This window comes from Schistocerca serialis, chromosome 1 (genome assembly GCF_023864345.2).
Source record: "Schistocerca serialis cubense isolate TAMUIC-IGC-003099 chromosome 1, iqSchSeri2.2, whole genome shotgun sequence".
Classification (NCBI taxonomy): Eukaryota; Metazoa; Arthropoda; class Insecta; order Orthoptera; family Acrididae; genus Schistocerca; species Schistocerca serialis.
The window spans coordinates 397628742-397646027 of NC_064638.1; the positions used below are offsets into that span (position 1 = coordinate 397628742).

The window sequence follows — 17286 nt, forward strand, 5'->3', positions numbered from 1 at the left end:
CCAAACAGGGTGGTTTCCAGAGCATTCGATACATTTGGCTGGAGATGAGCAACCAGCACCTTCATGAGCAGCCTTACTGCAGTTGCTGCACGTCGCTTTTCCTTTACACCCGAAAGTTGTATGCTGGTATTTAAAATAGCACATTGGATTTGGGAAATAAGGCCTCATGCTAAGGTGAAGGAAGCCAGCCTTAACATGCTCAGGAACTTTCATGCTACTGAATGTCAGGATACAGGAGTTGGATTTGATAATATTTCCATCCACGCTATTCGAGATGGCAACTATACACTATGTGATCAAAAGTATCTGGACACCCCCAAAAACATAAGTTTTTCATATTAGGAGCATTGTTCTGCCACCTACTGCCAGGTACTCCATATCAGCGTGACCTCAGTAGTCATTACACATCATGAGAGAGCAGAATGAGGCACTCTGCGACACTCACGGACTTCGACCATGGTCAAGTGACTGTGTGTCACTTGTGTCATACGTCTGTACGCGAGATTTCCACACCCCTAAAATCCCTAGATCCACTGTTTCCCATGTGATAGTGAAGAGGAAACATGAAGGGACAGGTACTGAACAAAAGCGTACAGGCCGATCTTGTCTATTGACTGACAGAGATCATCAACAGTTGAAGAGGGTCGTCATGTGAGATGGATCCACTGCAAGTACTATGACAGTTAGAATGCCAGATGAGAAAACTTGGATTTCGGATTTCATGGTCGAGCAGCTGCTCATAACCCACACATCATGCCGGTAAATGCCAAACGATGCCTCGCTTGGTGTATGGAGCATAAACATTGGATGATTGAAGAGTGGAAAAACGTTGTTTGGAATGATGAATCACGGTACACAATGTGTCGACCCAATGGCAGGGTATGGGTATGGCAAATGCCCCGTGAACGTCATCTGTCAGCGTGTTTAGTGCCAACAGTAAAATTTGGAAGCGATGGTGTTATGGTGTGGTCATGTTTTTCATGGAGGGAGCTTGCACCCCTTGTTGTTTTGCGTGGCACTATCACAGAGCAGTCCTACATTGATGTTTTAAGCACCTTCTTGCTTCCCACTGTTGAAGAGCAATTCGGGGATGGCGACTGCAACTTTCAACATGATCAAGCACCTGTTCATAGTGCACAGCCTGTGGTTACACAAGAATAACATCCTTGTAATGGACTGGCCTGCACAGATTCTTGACCTGAATCCTATAGAACATCTTTGGGATGTTTTAGAATGCCGACTTCATGCCAGGCTTCACCAACCAACATTGATACCTCACCTCAGTGCAGAACTCCATGAAGAATGGGCTGTCATTCCCCAAGAAACCTCTCAGCACCTGACTGAACATATGCCTGCGAGAGTGGAAACTGTCATCAAGGCTAAGTGTTGGCCAACACCATATTGAATTCCAGCATTACTGATGGAGGGTGCCACAAAATTGTATGTTATTTTCAGCCAGGTGTCCCGATACTTTTGATCATGTAGTGTACCTTCTGGAGACCACTTATGTTACAATCCTTCCTTGGGAATGTTGGCTAGATCCCTGCATGTCACAACATCCAGGGTGCTGTCCAGTTCAGTGTTTATTGCATATTCCCCAAGGCATTTAGCAGTTTGTAGGTTAGTGGCTTGCTGGGAATCTGAAGTTTCCATTATCAGGGTCCCAGTACCAAACGCTTTACTGATTTTAAGGAGCCACAGATTCCCTCCAAACCCATTTGTATACAGAAGGGCAAAATCTTCTGAAAACTACCCTCCTTCCATTTCACCATGAGAAACACATTCTGAGGACCATCATGTATTCTGTTACTAGAGACTGTACCTTCCAAATAAACTCCTGAGTCAGGAGGATTGTCTACACAAGCCCTCTTGTTAGACTGGGTGTTAGTACCTTCCAGCACCCATCCTTTTCGCTGGGAGAAGGAAAGGAAAATTTTGGAGGATCCTTTTGGTGCCATGAGCAGCTATGGAAATAAGGGTCCACTCAGACAGGGTCCCATGTGCCTGAATAAGCCTTATACAACTGAGGTGTGGCAGGTTCCCCTGAGGTTGCCAGCTAGCAACTGTTCCACCTCAACAGCCTTGCATCTCATCAGTGCACAGCACACCTTGAGATTCAAGGTTTTTTTAATAGAGGTTTTTATCATCCTCACGATCCGAGTGGTCAAGCCAAAAAACCCCTTCCCTGTGACATACAACGTTCCACTGCTGTGCTGCACAGTAGCCACTGAAGCATGCCCAGAGCTTACAGTGACAGAGAACTAACAGCCTTGACCAGTCCCTAGCTCAGGAACCCTGCGGTCACCAAGCCCATACCCAGCAAATGAATGCTGATCCCCTGAAGGACGTTTTCCTCAAATCCTGATGCCAAAGTAGAGGACTGACCAACTTCTTTTTAAACTGAGCACAATGCAGCCACAGTAAATAGGACAGTGAGAAGTCAGTTCTGAGGAGAAGGGTTGTAAGAACATCTGGGAAGCTGAATTGCTTCTGACCTTTCTGGGAGGCTGAATTGCTTCTGACCTTAAGTGGAGGATGAAATTATTCTACATTTGCATCTATACTGTGCAAGCCACATTATGGTGTGTGGTTAAGGATAATTTGTGTATCAATGTCACTCCTCCTTTGCCTGTTCAAGTAATGTATGGTTCATGGGAAGAACAATTGCTGGTAACCCTCTGTGTGGGCTCAAATATAATATCTCTGGTTTTAACTTGATGGCCTTTTTGAGAGGTATACATAGGAGAAAACCAAATAATGGCTCACTCTTCTAGAAAAGTATACTCTCGAAATTTTAACAGTAAACTATACCATGGTGCATAATGCCTTTTTTTCAAATGTCTGCCACTGGAGATGGCCGAGTCTCTCAGTGACACTTTTGTGCTTACTAAATGGTCCTGTAATGAAATGTGCTGTTCTTCTTTGCACATTCTGGAAGGGCACTGCTATAGTCACTTACTAACATTCATTTGGTCCTCAGCAAGCTTCATGTAGGCTACTGAAACACACACTATGACTCTTTTGAGAAGTTTTGCCATGAATATTATCAGGCAGACTTTAGATCTGTATACAACTGATTATTATACAACTTTTTATTATAGAACTCATTTTTTTATACAACAGTATCTGATTCATAAACAGCAAAATAAGTGCTCATGAAGAGGGGGCAAGGTAAGAGTACCTCAGGAGGGGATGGATGGGGCGGGAGAAGGGAGGGTGCGTTCTGCAGCCACTATAATTTTTAATAAATAATTTTAGGATTAGATTTATTGTTACTTCATCATCTTAGACCTATGTCTAAGCATTTCTGTTCACTGTCAATATGTGTAAAGCGCTGTTTTGTTAGCATCTCGCTCACCTGGTGGAACAATGACATGTTTTGATTTAAGGTCAAATATGGCACCATTTTTTGTCAAGTTTGCTGCTATTTTTTTGCAGATTTTGGTATTTGTTTCTGACGGCTTATTTCTGAAGTACTATTATGATCCTAATTTTGTCTTATTTCATTGTTTTTCACTGTTAAGTTGAAACTGAAAATGTAATTATCAATAATTTTACGTTTATTGACATCACAATTTACGTTTACTTACATTGTTAAAAGAATATTTATATTAAACGCAGCAAACCCGGAGCACAGTCCCACTGCAGGTAGTCTGTCTACAGCTTGGTAAACAAAAATTGGATTTTCACTATTTCATACAATTACTGACCAAATTTAAAAATTTAAAATGCTTTCATAATCTACTCATTAAGAGCTACAATCTTATGTTTCAGGTTTGACACTATAACTCAAGAACATCAGTTAGAAACAGTGTAGGTGCAATGAGGCAGCACAGTACCCATACTATATTCATCCAGCATCTGAGAATGTAAGCACTTAGTGTCTCCCAACAAACTTGACACGTAACTTGAAACCATCATGAAACTTTTTCTCACACCTCTCACAAAAAGATGAAAAGAAAAAAGTTTATTGCTTATTGCGTTTACACTGTTCATGCGTTGAAACAGCAGCATCAGATATTATGTTTTAACTGATTACTTCTTTCCTACCAGTTCTATTCATAACACATTTTTAGACAGTATCCACTTATACCACTGAAGTACCCGCAAAAGCATGTCATTGCACGATGCATAGTTCAGAAGATACGATGTTTCAATGTTTCATACATGGGAGTTCACTTCTTTAAAGAATCAGTGGTGGGGGTTTATGGTTAAATCTAATGGATTTAAAAAAACGTACCAATAGTGTAAAATTAGATGCTCTGAGTTCAAATTTAAATATGCGTGAAAATTGCCTTCAACACAACACCAGAAATTTGACAAAGTCCACATATCCTAGTGACATGGACCGTTGTTTTTCCTTAAATTATGAAGGGGTTTGAATACCTTCAGAATATCTTACATGACTGAGACCTGCCATTCTACGTACAAGTAATAGACTTATTGCCATGTCAGCATTAATAAAGGTCATTATCATCCCAGGGATTAAATAAGAACCTACATCTATGAACACAGACTTAAGAGATGTACCGTGTCAGGAGAGTTGTAAGCCTAATATGAAGGTACAACCCAGCGCATTTCAGTGTTTTCTGCACTTCTGCCTGAAGTATCTGTCCCTTCACATTTCTCAAAAGATTACTTCTTTAATTGGTAAAAATTTGTCTTCCCACATAATGAAGCAATTTTCACTTTTCGATCTTAATAGTGGCAATGTTTTATTTAGGGATGTCAAATTTCCCACTTTTTTTGCGTAACAAATCATACCAAAAATTAAAGTTTTGAGATGTGTTTAATGTAGCACATCAATTAAACTACATATTTCTGTAGGATGCACATATAGACACAAAAATCACCAAACATGGCAATTTAGCTTCACAAATACACAAATCAACATAGCACCTGCTTTGTTTGCTTCCATCAGCCAATCACAGTACAGGACAAATAACATCACACAAACATGTATCTGGTGGTAAAACAGTACACTGAGAATATTCACTCCAATATTTAGCCAAATTACTTTTTTTATTTCATAAATGAAGTTTGTGATGACAGCATTACTTCCTGAGTAGGCTGGGAACTAGGTCATATGCCATCTTGATTTACGTGTTTTCAAAACAAAAGAACTGTATTTGGTGTTTCTCACATTTATACTTGCATATTACATAAATATCTATTTTAACTGATATATCACATTAAAGATATCCCAAAAGTGTGGCATTTTTTGTACAGCAGGTTGTGCAAAATTGGTAGGAAAATTGAAGTCAGTGACTAAAACTGTTACTAGAATCTAGCTCCTTTGATGTTGTATCTAGAGGCATACTTTTTTACATATCAACTACTATTTTAAGATTACACACAATCTCCGAAATGAGAAAGAGTCAAAATCCAATTTCAGCATTTAATAACTACTAGTTACCATTATTGGAAAACTGCTGGCCTCAGGTTTGCAATATTTTTACACAGGAATAGGAAATAATGTCAAATTTCACATTAGGTCACTAAAAATTGCCATTTCACATTATTATTTTCTTGCAAAGTTTTCCTGTCCCTAAAAATAGGTTTAGCTATGTATGACCTTCAGGCAGTGATGCTTGTGCCAATGGTACAAAGATGAAAAGTCTTTTATAAATTAAGATTACACTACTTCCGTGTCACAACAAATATGGTATCCCAATGATCCTGAACAAATATTATTGTCACTTTTATTAATTTTATTTTGTTAATTATCATATTCACTTTTTTTGTAGATATCCAAAACTAGATGATAACCATTGTTATTTTAGGCATGAAGTACCTGGCAGCACAGTTGCAATAAGAAATTGGTTCTTGTGCTTTGCTTTACTTTCCACAATTTTCAATCAAGTGTACTTTATTCAGATAACTGCAGAGGGCAACAAAAGAACGTGTAACTATAAGTCTTATACAACTAACAAAAACACAGTTGTCTTAGAAAAAACTGATAAGAAGAACTGCTTACTTTTAATAGTAATTTAAATTAGATTTTCCTTCCCAATTTTTCATTGCACTATATCTCAATGCAGTGATTAATATAACATCAAGACAATAAGCCACAAATACCTAGTAAGATGGCATCCTCAAAATGAGGGAGACATTATCCACAGCATTATAGAATACACAGCAAAGAAATCTGAGCGAGTCTATGTTCCCGACAAATGTGTTACATTAATCAGAAATGCAAAGAGGAGATCCCCAACATTTAAAACAACAGAGCTTTGAGGAGTTCACGAATTTAAAACCACTGTATGATGAAGTAACTATAATATACCAAATAACACTGATGGGAATCCATTTAAGATCAGTGATGTGGAGCTCTTACATTTTGAGAAAGGTAGTGACTGTTTTTCTCAAAAGGGCAATTACAAACAGCTGGAATGGCAAACTGTTAATTTCAAACCCAAAAAAGTGTTCTGTGGATAATATTTGGGAAGAAATTTGTGTAAAACCTGTGTACACAATGTAGTTAACAATTCTACGCACCAAAGTAAATTATTTGAAGAGCTTGATAACTAGTAACATAATTCCCAGGTTCTATAGCAGTTATTTTTAACAATATTTGTTAGCTTTGTCTGGAAATTATTGGCTTGCATATGATTTGTGACTTTCATATATTTTTTTGTGTTTTGGAAAGTTAATGTATTTATATTTTTATTGAACAATGGAAAGACAGTTACTACTCACCATACAGCGGAGATGCTGAGTCACAGAAAGTACAACAAAAAGACTGCCACACAATAAGCTTCCAGCCAACAAGGTCTTTGTCAAAAATAGAAAATACACTCCTGGAAATTGAAGTAAGAACACCGTGAATTCATTGTCCCAGGAAGGGGAAACTTTATTGACACATTCCTGGGGTCAGATACATCACATGATCACACTGACAGAACCACAGGCACACAGACACAGGCAACAGAGCATGCACAATGTCGGCACTAGTACAGTGTATATCCACCCAGCGTTCGTGCTGGACGTGCAGACCGCGTGAGACGACGCTTCATCCAGTCCCAAACATGCTCAATGGGGGACAGATCCGGAGATCTTGCTGGCCAGGGTAGTTGACTTACACCTTCTAGAGCACGTTGGGTGGCACGGGATACATGCGGACGTGCATTGTCCTGTTGGAACAGCAAGTTTCCTTGCCAGTCTAGGAATGGTAGAACGATGGGTTCGATGACGGTTTGGATGTACCGTGCAATATTCAGTGTCCCCTCGACGATCACCAGTGGTGTACGGCCAGGGTAGGAGATCGCTCCCCACACCATGATGCCGGGTGTTGGCCCTGTGTGCCTCGGTCGTATGCAGTCCTGATTGTGGCGCTCACCTGCACGGCGCCAAACACGCATACGACCATCATTGGCACCAAGGCAGAAGCGACTCTCATCGCTGAAGACGACACGTCTCCATTCGTCCCTCCATTCACGCCTGTCGCGACACCACTGGAGGCGAGCTGCACGATGTTGGGGCGTGAGCGGAAGACGGCCTAACGGTGTGCGGGACCGTAGCCCAGCTTCATGGAGACGGTTGCGATACCCCAGGAGCAACAGTGTCCCTAATTTGCTGGGAAGTGGTGGTGCGGTCCCCTACGGCACTGCGTAGGATCCTATGGTCTTGGCGTGCATCCGTGCGTCGCTGCGGTCCGGTCCCAGGTCGACGGGCACGTGCACCTTCCGCCGACCACTGGCGACAACATCGATGTACTGTGGAGACCTCACGCCCCACGTGTTGAGCAATTCGGCGGTACGTCCACCCGGCCTCCTGCATGCCCACTATACGCCCTCGCTCAAAGTCCGTCAACTGCACATACGGTTCACGTCCACGCTGTCGCGGCATGCTACCAGTATTAAAGACTGCAATGGAGCTCCGTATGCCACGGCAAACTGGCTGACACTGACGGCGGCGGTGCACAAATGCTGCGCAGCTAGCGCCATTCGACGGCCAACACCGCGGTTCCTGGTGTGTCCGCTGTGCCGTGCGTGTGATCATTGCTTGTACAGCCCTCTCGCAGTGTCCGGAGCAAGTATGGTGGGTCTGACACACCGGTGTCAATGTGTTCTTTTTTCCATTTCCAGGAGTGTAGATGCACACATGCGCTCACGCACACGCAACTCACACACACATGACCATAGTCTCTGGCAGCTTCAATTGCTAGAGACCGCAGTCACGTGTGTTGATTTTTATTTCATATTTTATTTCCTTACTGAATTTTTTTAATGACATGAATCTCTTTTGCAATAAATTAGCATAAATAAACAAATAACATTATTTATTCTCTCTGAGTTTTAGACCCTTCTTATAATTTAGTACCCAACACTTAACAGAAAGTAAATGGTAGTTGAGATTTAATCTGGCACTCACCTCCGATCTCTATTTGCTCTTTGTACAACTGGAGCTCTATGATGCTCCTCAGTACCTGAATTCATCTCATCACAACTGTTAATGACCAACTGCCGCCTAGAAACAACACACATTTTTATGTAGGTAATGAACTTCGTCTGTAGGAGAACGAGAGACAATATCAATCATTCATAAGAATCTGTTTTGATTTGCGTGTCAAATAAGCAATCACATAACTGAATCTTCTACATGATTCCATTCCATGCATCAGCATTTGATTGTTATAACCATAATTGCCCATTTGAAGGTCATCATATAGGAGACAACACTTTGCAATAGAAAATACAATTTTATACTCTTCTCCCAACATTACTGTCAATAAAGACATGCCTTTAGACTCTTTAACTACTACTACTACTACACAAATTGCTTATGGCTAACATGAAAGTAAAGGGTCAAAAGTGAACTCGGCACAGTCACGGGGATGTCACAGGGTTAAAATGATGGAAAGTGGAAATGATCAGAATTAAGCATATTTTCTCCCAGTTATTTTCTACGAAACTGATTTCCTTGCTAAGCTGTCTGTCATGAGGTCACATTCAACTGCAGAACTGAGGGCACTAGTCACCAGATGGAAGGGGTAATAAAAAATGAACAGACATGCAGAAAAAAAGACACTTATCGGTTGAGATTTTAGATAATGTTTTCCATCCAACTCTCTCTTTCTCTGTCCCTTAGCTCTACAGCTGCATAGGAACTCATTCAAAAATGGATGCACAAAGCCTGTTCCCTCACTTTCAACATTTGACAAGTGGGTAAGTGAATTCAATTGTGTCTGATATTCTTGACCACATCGAGGATTTCCCGAGATTGCAACTACAGACGAAAATATTGAGACAGTATACATGGTAATGGAAAATCTGTGGTTCAAGAGGCATGAATTATCAGAAGAAATAATGGCACAAAATTTTTGAACAGAACAAGTGTTGTATTCGTTCAATGCTGACCACAAGCAGGTGTGAAAAAGAAGCTTTCATCAGCAACGTTAGCAGCAGTTTTAAAAAAAAATTGATTCTGCACAATGATTTGTCACTGTGGATGATACTTGAGTCCACCACTTCACTCTATAAACAAAACAGCAAGTGGATCAATGGATGGAACGCTTCGGGCCTTCTCCAAAAATGACAAGTCAGTTTCATTAGAAGGAAATGTTATGACTAATGTAACAGGTATTTTACCATTAATTATGTAGCAAAAGGTAAAAAAAAATCTGGTAAACTATAAAAGTGTTCTAGATGAAAGAATATGTGAGAAAGAAACTGGGTTACAAAAGGGCAGGCAGAAGCCAATACATTTTTCTCAGCACTATAAACATTCACATAGGTGCTTTGGAAATAGGGAACCAAAAGCTTTGAAGAACAAATTGCTCTGCAAAAAGTTGCACAAGTGAAATTATGAGTTGAGAACACAATGGGTTCTGTCTATAGTTATTTATATGTGGGCTATAGGAATGAGCTCAATAATTAGGCTATCTTTAGAAAATCTGTGAGACTAAATTAATGAGTATTGAACAATTCAATAAATGTTAAGGGAAACATTTCTGTTCTTACTAGACTTTGATGTCAAAGAAAAGCAACAGGTAGGAGATACAGATTTAATCAATCTATGTGATCCAAGCCTTATCTCATCGAACAAAGAACGAGTACTATAAACTATAATCCGTCCATTCGTACTTGGAAAATAAAAAATGTTAAAGGTTCATATGGAAGAGAATGTAGACAGAAGACATACACTGAGCTGCTTGAGATCTGCTTTTCTGGACACCAAATTACTAACGTATATGAATAGGTATCTGTTCTTTTGGAGATGTCTGAAAGAACAGATACCATTCGTGATCTTGCAGCTCTCAAAGAATGAAATGTCTGAAAGAACAGATACCATTGGTGATCTTGCAGCTCTTGAAGAATGAAATTACAATGAAATCCCATTTAGTTGCTTACGGATGTTGGTAAATATCAACGGGGACAGTTGAAAATGTGTGTCCCGACCGGTACTCGAACCCGGGATTTCCTGCTTACATGATACCATCTTCAAATAAATAAGGCTTACCGGCCAATGATCTTCTTCAGTGCGGAAGCACTCACACTGCCCGAACTCTTACGGGAATCGGTAGATTGACTGCCGCGAGTAAAGAGTACAGTGGGCAGGGGCACTACAAATGTAGTGTGTGGACAGTAAGTTGTCAGTGTGAGTCTCACGGGGAGCATGCCAGAGATAAGTCCCTGCAGTAGCATTATCCTCTGTGTCCTCGATGGCTCAGCCAGATAGAGTATATGCCATGTAAGCAGGAGATCCTGGGTTCGAGTCCCGGTCGAGGCTCACATTTTAAACTGTCCCCATTGATATCTATTAACACCTGTGAGAAGCTAAAGGTCAGGATTTCATTGTAATTTCATATTACAGACATGTTGAGAAACAAACTAACTGGACTAAAGATAGTGATGGATGGGAAAAAAGGGACGGCACTGATATGACAAGACACAACAGGATTTTATTTCCATTTCACGGTGGCAATCTCACATTGTCACATTAGAGGACAAGAGAATTTGGGGCATATGATAACAGGACCATGACAGGTATGTTGAATTAAACAAAACTATTCAGAAATTTCTTTGAAGGATACAAGATGTTACAATGGTAAATTGGTAAGAGACGTGACTGAAAACATTCAGAGTATCTATCAAACATAAGCTAATATCATTAGTTAATATGACAGATGAAACAGAAAATAACAGAAGAGGAAAAACTTACAACAATTTAAAAATCACAAATTCACTTTTCAAGGAAAAAGGATATACACAAGTATACTGGGGCCAGCAGAGGTCTTAGATCAATAATTGACTACATCTTAGTAAATGATAAGCTAGCAGGCCACGTAAGGGATACAAGAGTTTATAGAGGACAAGATATATGATCAGATCATTTCTTACTAATCTCCAGAATAGATCTTTTTACAAAATGGAAGAAAATAACTAAACAAGTAACAAACCAACAAGACTAAAGCGTTTATAAGGTATACTTGCTTGAAGAGCACAGTATCAGACACCTGTACCAAAGGAGATTAAATGAAGAACTAGCAAACTTACAAACTAAAGACAATATAGACGAAGAATGGCAAACTCTGAAGAATACTGTATGTAGAGTAGCAGGAGAATCTCTCAGTAAAAAGAAAAGAATATGGAACAGAAAAGAATACGGAAAATAAAAGGCCTAAAAATTTGGAATGAGGATATAATGAAAGCTGACAAAGAAAAACAGGATGCATATATAAAACACTTAAGCAGCCCCACTATTGAGAACAAACAATACTATAAGGAGAAAAGAAATAATGCTAAATGCATAGTAAGGACAGCACATCAGGAGCACTGGGATAGGTTTATTTCTAATATCGAACATGATATCCACGGAACACAACAAATGGCATATTAGGTTTTAAAAACCTTAAACACAACAGAAAGAGAAGATACAAATAAGTAGTATTGAAAAAGAATACTGAAGTACTGAAGAAGAACATTACAGCGAATTGTGGTATGATCATACAGCACAAGAAAATGAAATTGGCCAACTAGACGAGAAAGGATTAGATTAAATACAGTCTGATGAATTAACATCTGCACTAACATCACTTAAGAACAGAAAAGCAACAGGAAAAGACGGCATTAATGCTGAATTATTAAATTATGGAGGAATGATGCTACACTAATGACTGCCACATCTCTTCAACGAATGTTGGAAGAAGAAGAAGAAGAAGAAGACGAATAGTATTCCAAAAGACTGGAAAACAGCTAGAGTAATATCAATTTTTAAAAAAGGAGCTAAAAGCCTACGCAGTAATTACAGAGGAATAAGTTTACTGGACTCAACATACAAGGTGTATGCTGAGATTTTAAATCCAAGACTTAAAAACTGCATGAGGAACAAATGGGTTTTAGGAAAGGACACTCCACAATAGGTGCAGTTTTTATCCTACAGCAAATAATAGAAAAACGGAGAGAGTATAATAAAGAAACACACATTACTTTTATTCACTTTAAAAAAGCTTTTGACAATGTCAACATATATGGAAATCAGAATTTCAGAAAGGCAACTACCTAGACAGGAACATTATTTTAAATAATTTACTATATGCTGATGATGCAGTGATCCTAGCAGATAAGGAAGATGACCTTCAGAAAGGAATCTACTTGCTAAAACAAATAAGTGCAAAATTTAACATGGAAATTTTAAAAGAAAAAACTAAGACACTGGCCTTCATGGAGAAAGAACCAATCAGAACCAAAATAGTGATAGACCAGAAGATTTTAGAGCAAGTAAACCATTTCAGTTACCTCGAATGTGAAATGACATACGGCTACAGCAGTATATTGAAATCAAGCTTAGTAAATTCACTCGGCTATGTGTAACAATCATCAGGAACATAAAAAACAAAACCAGGAAAAACACTCAAATTAAATTTTACAAAACTGTTGCAGTTCCCACACTGCTCTATGGAAGTGAGACAGGGGTGATTACCAAGAAGCAAGAAAGCCGGATTCAGGCACAAGAAATGAAATTCCTGAGAGGTGTTAAAGGTTGCACAGGAGACGACAGGCTAAGAAATCAAGATATTAGAGAAGAACTGCAAATCTTTAGCCTCAATGATTGAATTTGAGATTACAGAAGAAAACAGAACGAACATCTACAAAGAATGGAGAGTGAGAGACTTCTCTTAAAGACAAGAAATTATAAGTGCCGTGGGAGAAGAGACAGAGGAAGACCACAACAGAGATGGGTACTGTAACAGGCAATGATCATTCTAAGAGTACTTTAAATGTCTGTATATATCATGAGATGAATGAAAAACATAGATAGTCATGAAGTAATGAGATTTCAAAAACATGCTAGATGAGGTTTTTGAATACAAGTGATTAAAGCTGGGGTAAAAGAAATACAGAATGGAAATGCTAAATGTCAAACTATTATTCAACATACAAGAAAGGCGTTTGACACAGGAGACGACAGGCTAAGAAATCAAGATATTAGAGAAGAACTGCAAATCTTTAGCCTCAATGATTGAATTTGAGATTACAGAAGAAAACAGAACGAACATCTACAAAGAATGGAGAGTGAGAGACTTCTCTTAAAGACAAGAAATTATAAGTGCCGTGGGAGAAGAGACAGAGGAAGACCACAACAGAGATGGGTACTGTAACAGGCAATGATCATTCTAAGAGTACTTTAAATGTCTGTATATATCATGAGATGAATGAAAAACATAGATAGTCATGAAGTAATGAGATTTCAAAAACATGCTAGATGAGGTTTTTGAATACAAGTGATTAAAGCTGGGGTAAAAGAAATACAGAATGGAAATGCTAAATGTCAAACTATTATTCAACATACAAGAAAGGCGTTTGACAAAATATAAAGGACCAAAGACCTATGAGGCTCTCAACCATAATTTTAACAATTTTTACTGAAATAATCACCAACCTTACAGAAGTAGCATAAGATCTTAATCAAACATAGGAAGAAGATAGCTTTAGAAGCCAATATAGCACAGTGTACTATTTATAAGTTGTAAGAAAGTTATGGTGACAGCAATGAGCATGATTTACTCCACTGACAAGGCTTCATATATGTTTGAAAACTTTTGATTCAACCTGAACATAATTGGTACTCACATTTCTTTAGAAACACCACAAGCAAGCTATGTTAGCAACTGAAAAATACGCAAATCAATGCTACAGTTTCTATTACACTGCATCACAATAGTGAGACATGCAGAATTTAACAAAGGGGTCGGGCAAGGAGATTCCATATTACCAAGCTACACTGTTTAACAAATAATGTGAAGCACCCAGAAGTAGAGGAAACAAAGTGAAACTTTATGGGCTGAGAATGTGAGTGAAGTTTACAGTGTCTCACTTCACTAGCATGTTGTGAAGATACAATTGCAAGAAAATTCTGTAACAGTGGTTTATTAAATCAAACTATGGAAAATCCGGGATGGAATGTAACAATACCAGAGAAGGAAAGTTGCTACTCACCATATAGCGGAGAAGCTGAGTCGCGATAGGCACAATAAAAAGATTCACACAATTAAAGCTTTCAGCCATTAAGGCCTTTGTCAGCAATAGACACACACACACACACACACACACACACACACACACACACACACACCTGCAGTCTCAGAGAGCTGAGCCCACACTGTGTGCATCTCCGCTACATGGTGGGTAGCAACTTTCCTTCTCTGGTATTGTGACAGTGGTTTATTAAGTTTATTAAGTGAGGAACTGAAGAAAGTGAAGTCAGCAGCTTATGAAGAGGCACATTCTTGGTACAAAAAAAGTGTAATATCTTCACATATGTTGTTCTAAAACCCGTAGTATTTCTCATTTCACTAGCTATCGATTGCTCTTAAAAATTACATTCTTTCACCAAAAAAATCTGTAGTTATTGGAATAACACAGTAGATGCTGAAATTTTACATAATAATGATATAATAAGATACTCTCCTCTTTGCATGCTCTCATTTGCCTAAGTCTCATTTCGATATCTGAAACCATTTATGTAATATGAGGAATGTAGTGCATATTTTACTCTGGTTTTATTGCTGGTGCAGCGTGATTGCAAATGAGTGTGCTCATCACATCAATTCTGTCGAGATTGGTGGCAGATCCATAGCTCTACCCAAGCCCAAAGATAAATTCAGTATTTTAGCTACATTTCATATGCAACAACATATTATAAAATATGCACCAAACGCAATAAAGCGACCTCTATTTTTCACAGCACACTTTTCCTAATTTTGTGCTGTGTCTTACTTTCACATGAATATCACAATAACTATGACCATTAATGAAATGACAGGCACATCATCACGAAGCTAACATATAAAGCTATAAGTAAAGCAGAAATGAATTTTTTCACCAAAGAGTTTTATTAAGGTCGTTTGAAAAAGATTGCAGGGTGCACACCACAATTCTGCCTTTACTGAGCAGATGCAAGCTGGAAAACACTTATCGGCCTCCCCTTCCGAACAAATGAATGAACTTGCCCAGCACTTTGGACGAAAACTGGTCACTGTGCATCGGCCACCACATTATGCGCGAGCTATAGTTGCAGCAAGCTTGTATACAAAGTGGGTGGTTTTATAGATGGTTCTGTCAGTGATGGGGTGGAATATGCCAGTGAGAGAACTGACACTTGTTGTAAACGCTGAGTATATGGGCTAAGTCTTTGTATCTAGGTCTTTGCCACAAATGTGATTTAGGTGGTAAAGAGTTGGAAGCAGGTTGGTAAGCTGAATTAGCAAATTCCAATTCTTAGTTATGTGCCTAACCGCTATTCAATGTCTTCAATCACAAGATTTCTTGGAAATTTAATACTAACTGATAAACAGAAGTACATGAGGGAAAATTATCAATGTTTTTTTAAAACTTGTTAGCACTAGGAGAGTTTTACAATGTCAAGTGTCAACTAACCTTTGTATGGTATGTTCTTTGTTTTTCTCTAGGTGCTGCAGGTCATCCTGTTTCCCGGGACATCTGCCACCTTCGTTCTCATGACATACCTGTGAGCTATATGGAATGACAGATTTGAATTAATATTTATACCAGAAATTTATCATACATTGTTGCTACCCTCAACACTTACAGATTGTAACATAGATAAGGAAACATATGATTTCAGTGGGAGGGTGCAGCATTGTATGGAGAAATACACTTGATAGGGAGGTTGCACATGACTGCTATTACCCATCTTAAATATATTTGAGCACTGAATGATACCTGTGACTAAAGTGGGTGACTTTCACACATGGTAACATTACAGCTGGAATGTCATATTGTTGTCTCTTGTATTACTGTATTACTTCTGTCATGTTACTCTTACTGTAATTACTAACGTTAGTCCATAAATTAATAAGGGATTATCCATGTCAACAGTTTCATTGATTAAAACATAATCCCCTTTGCATTTGCATATATGAATTCAATGAGAAGTCCAGTCATCTTTACTTATTATATATCAGTTGGAATTCATTTCATAGAATACCTCTTTACAAGTCAGATTTAAACATTGTTTATTTAATATTAGTTACAGTGAAAGAATATTTAAGAAAGAAGAGAAACAGCAGAGAGAGCAGAGTGCTGACTCCCCCCCCCCCCCCCCCCCCCCCCCGTACAACTTCCAGTGATGTCTCTGGCAGAGGATGACACAATGGTTGGTCGGTATCAATGGGCCCACCACGGCCTGTGGATGGAGCTGTTCCATACATATGAAAACAATGAGAGATTTGGGATTAATTTGCTTTGAGGCATTCATGCACTTTTCAAAGTTCATGTTATTGTGATAATCAAAAAATTTCATCCCAAATTTATATACTAATAATTTGTTTAGTATGAACTTACAAACACCAGCATCAAACTCAATAATAGCTCCCTCCCTCTTAGAAAGTGATGCAGACAAATCTTTGTTCTCAGATTTCTCTTCCAGAACGATCTGTGGTGTGCAATGAGTACAACTAAATCTCAACCACACATGTAATATGTTGGTTATTATTTCTGAATTGCTTGTATGTACTGCAATCTTTCTTTGCAGATGACTACTTTTCTGCTGATAATTTCCACTTAATTGCATTTTCTTCCATCCAAACCTGAAGTTACCTATAATTTTATACACATATCAACTGCTTCCCAGAAATTGTATCTTCTGCTTTAAAACTTGAAGCAATTTTCTCAATGTTGGGTTTATTTTGTGCATGTCAACATTTTCCATTTTCAGTTTCTTCCCGGAATGCTTCTTATTTGGTGTGCTAAAAGATCTAGATTCCTTGTTAATTCTATGATCTTCACTCAGAATTAATTTCGAGCCACTCACAAATAAACC

At 38.7% G+C, this 17286-nt stretch overlaps 1 protein-coding gene across 6 annotated transcripts in view; it reads right to left on the reverse strand.

The window, feature by feature from the left end:
* Positions 1-17286, reverse strand: part of LOC126471670 (telomeric repeat-binding factor 2-interacting protein 1-like) — a 196281-nt gene that overhangs the window by 55622 nt on the left and 123373 nt on the right. For all 6 annotated transcript variants that reach the window (XR_007586363.1, XR_007586364.1, XM_050099880.1 and 3 more), the window contains 2 exons: positions 15882-15977; positions 8374-8469 (listed from right to left, as the gene is read on the reverse strand). Coding sequence is in view for 4 of the 6 variants with exons in the window: in XM_050099880.1 (XP_049955837.1) it covers positions 8374-8469; positions 15882-15977 (192 nt within the window). In the remaining 2 variants the exon portion in view is untranslated. The remainder of the gene's footprint in view (positions 1-8373; positions 8470-15881; positions 15978-17286) is intronic.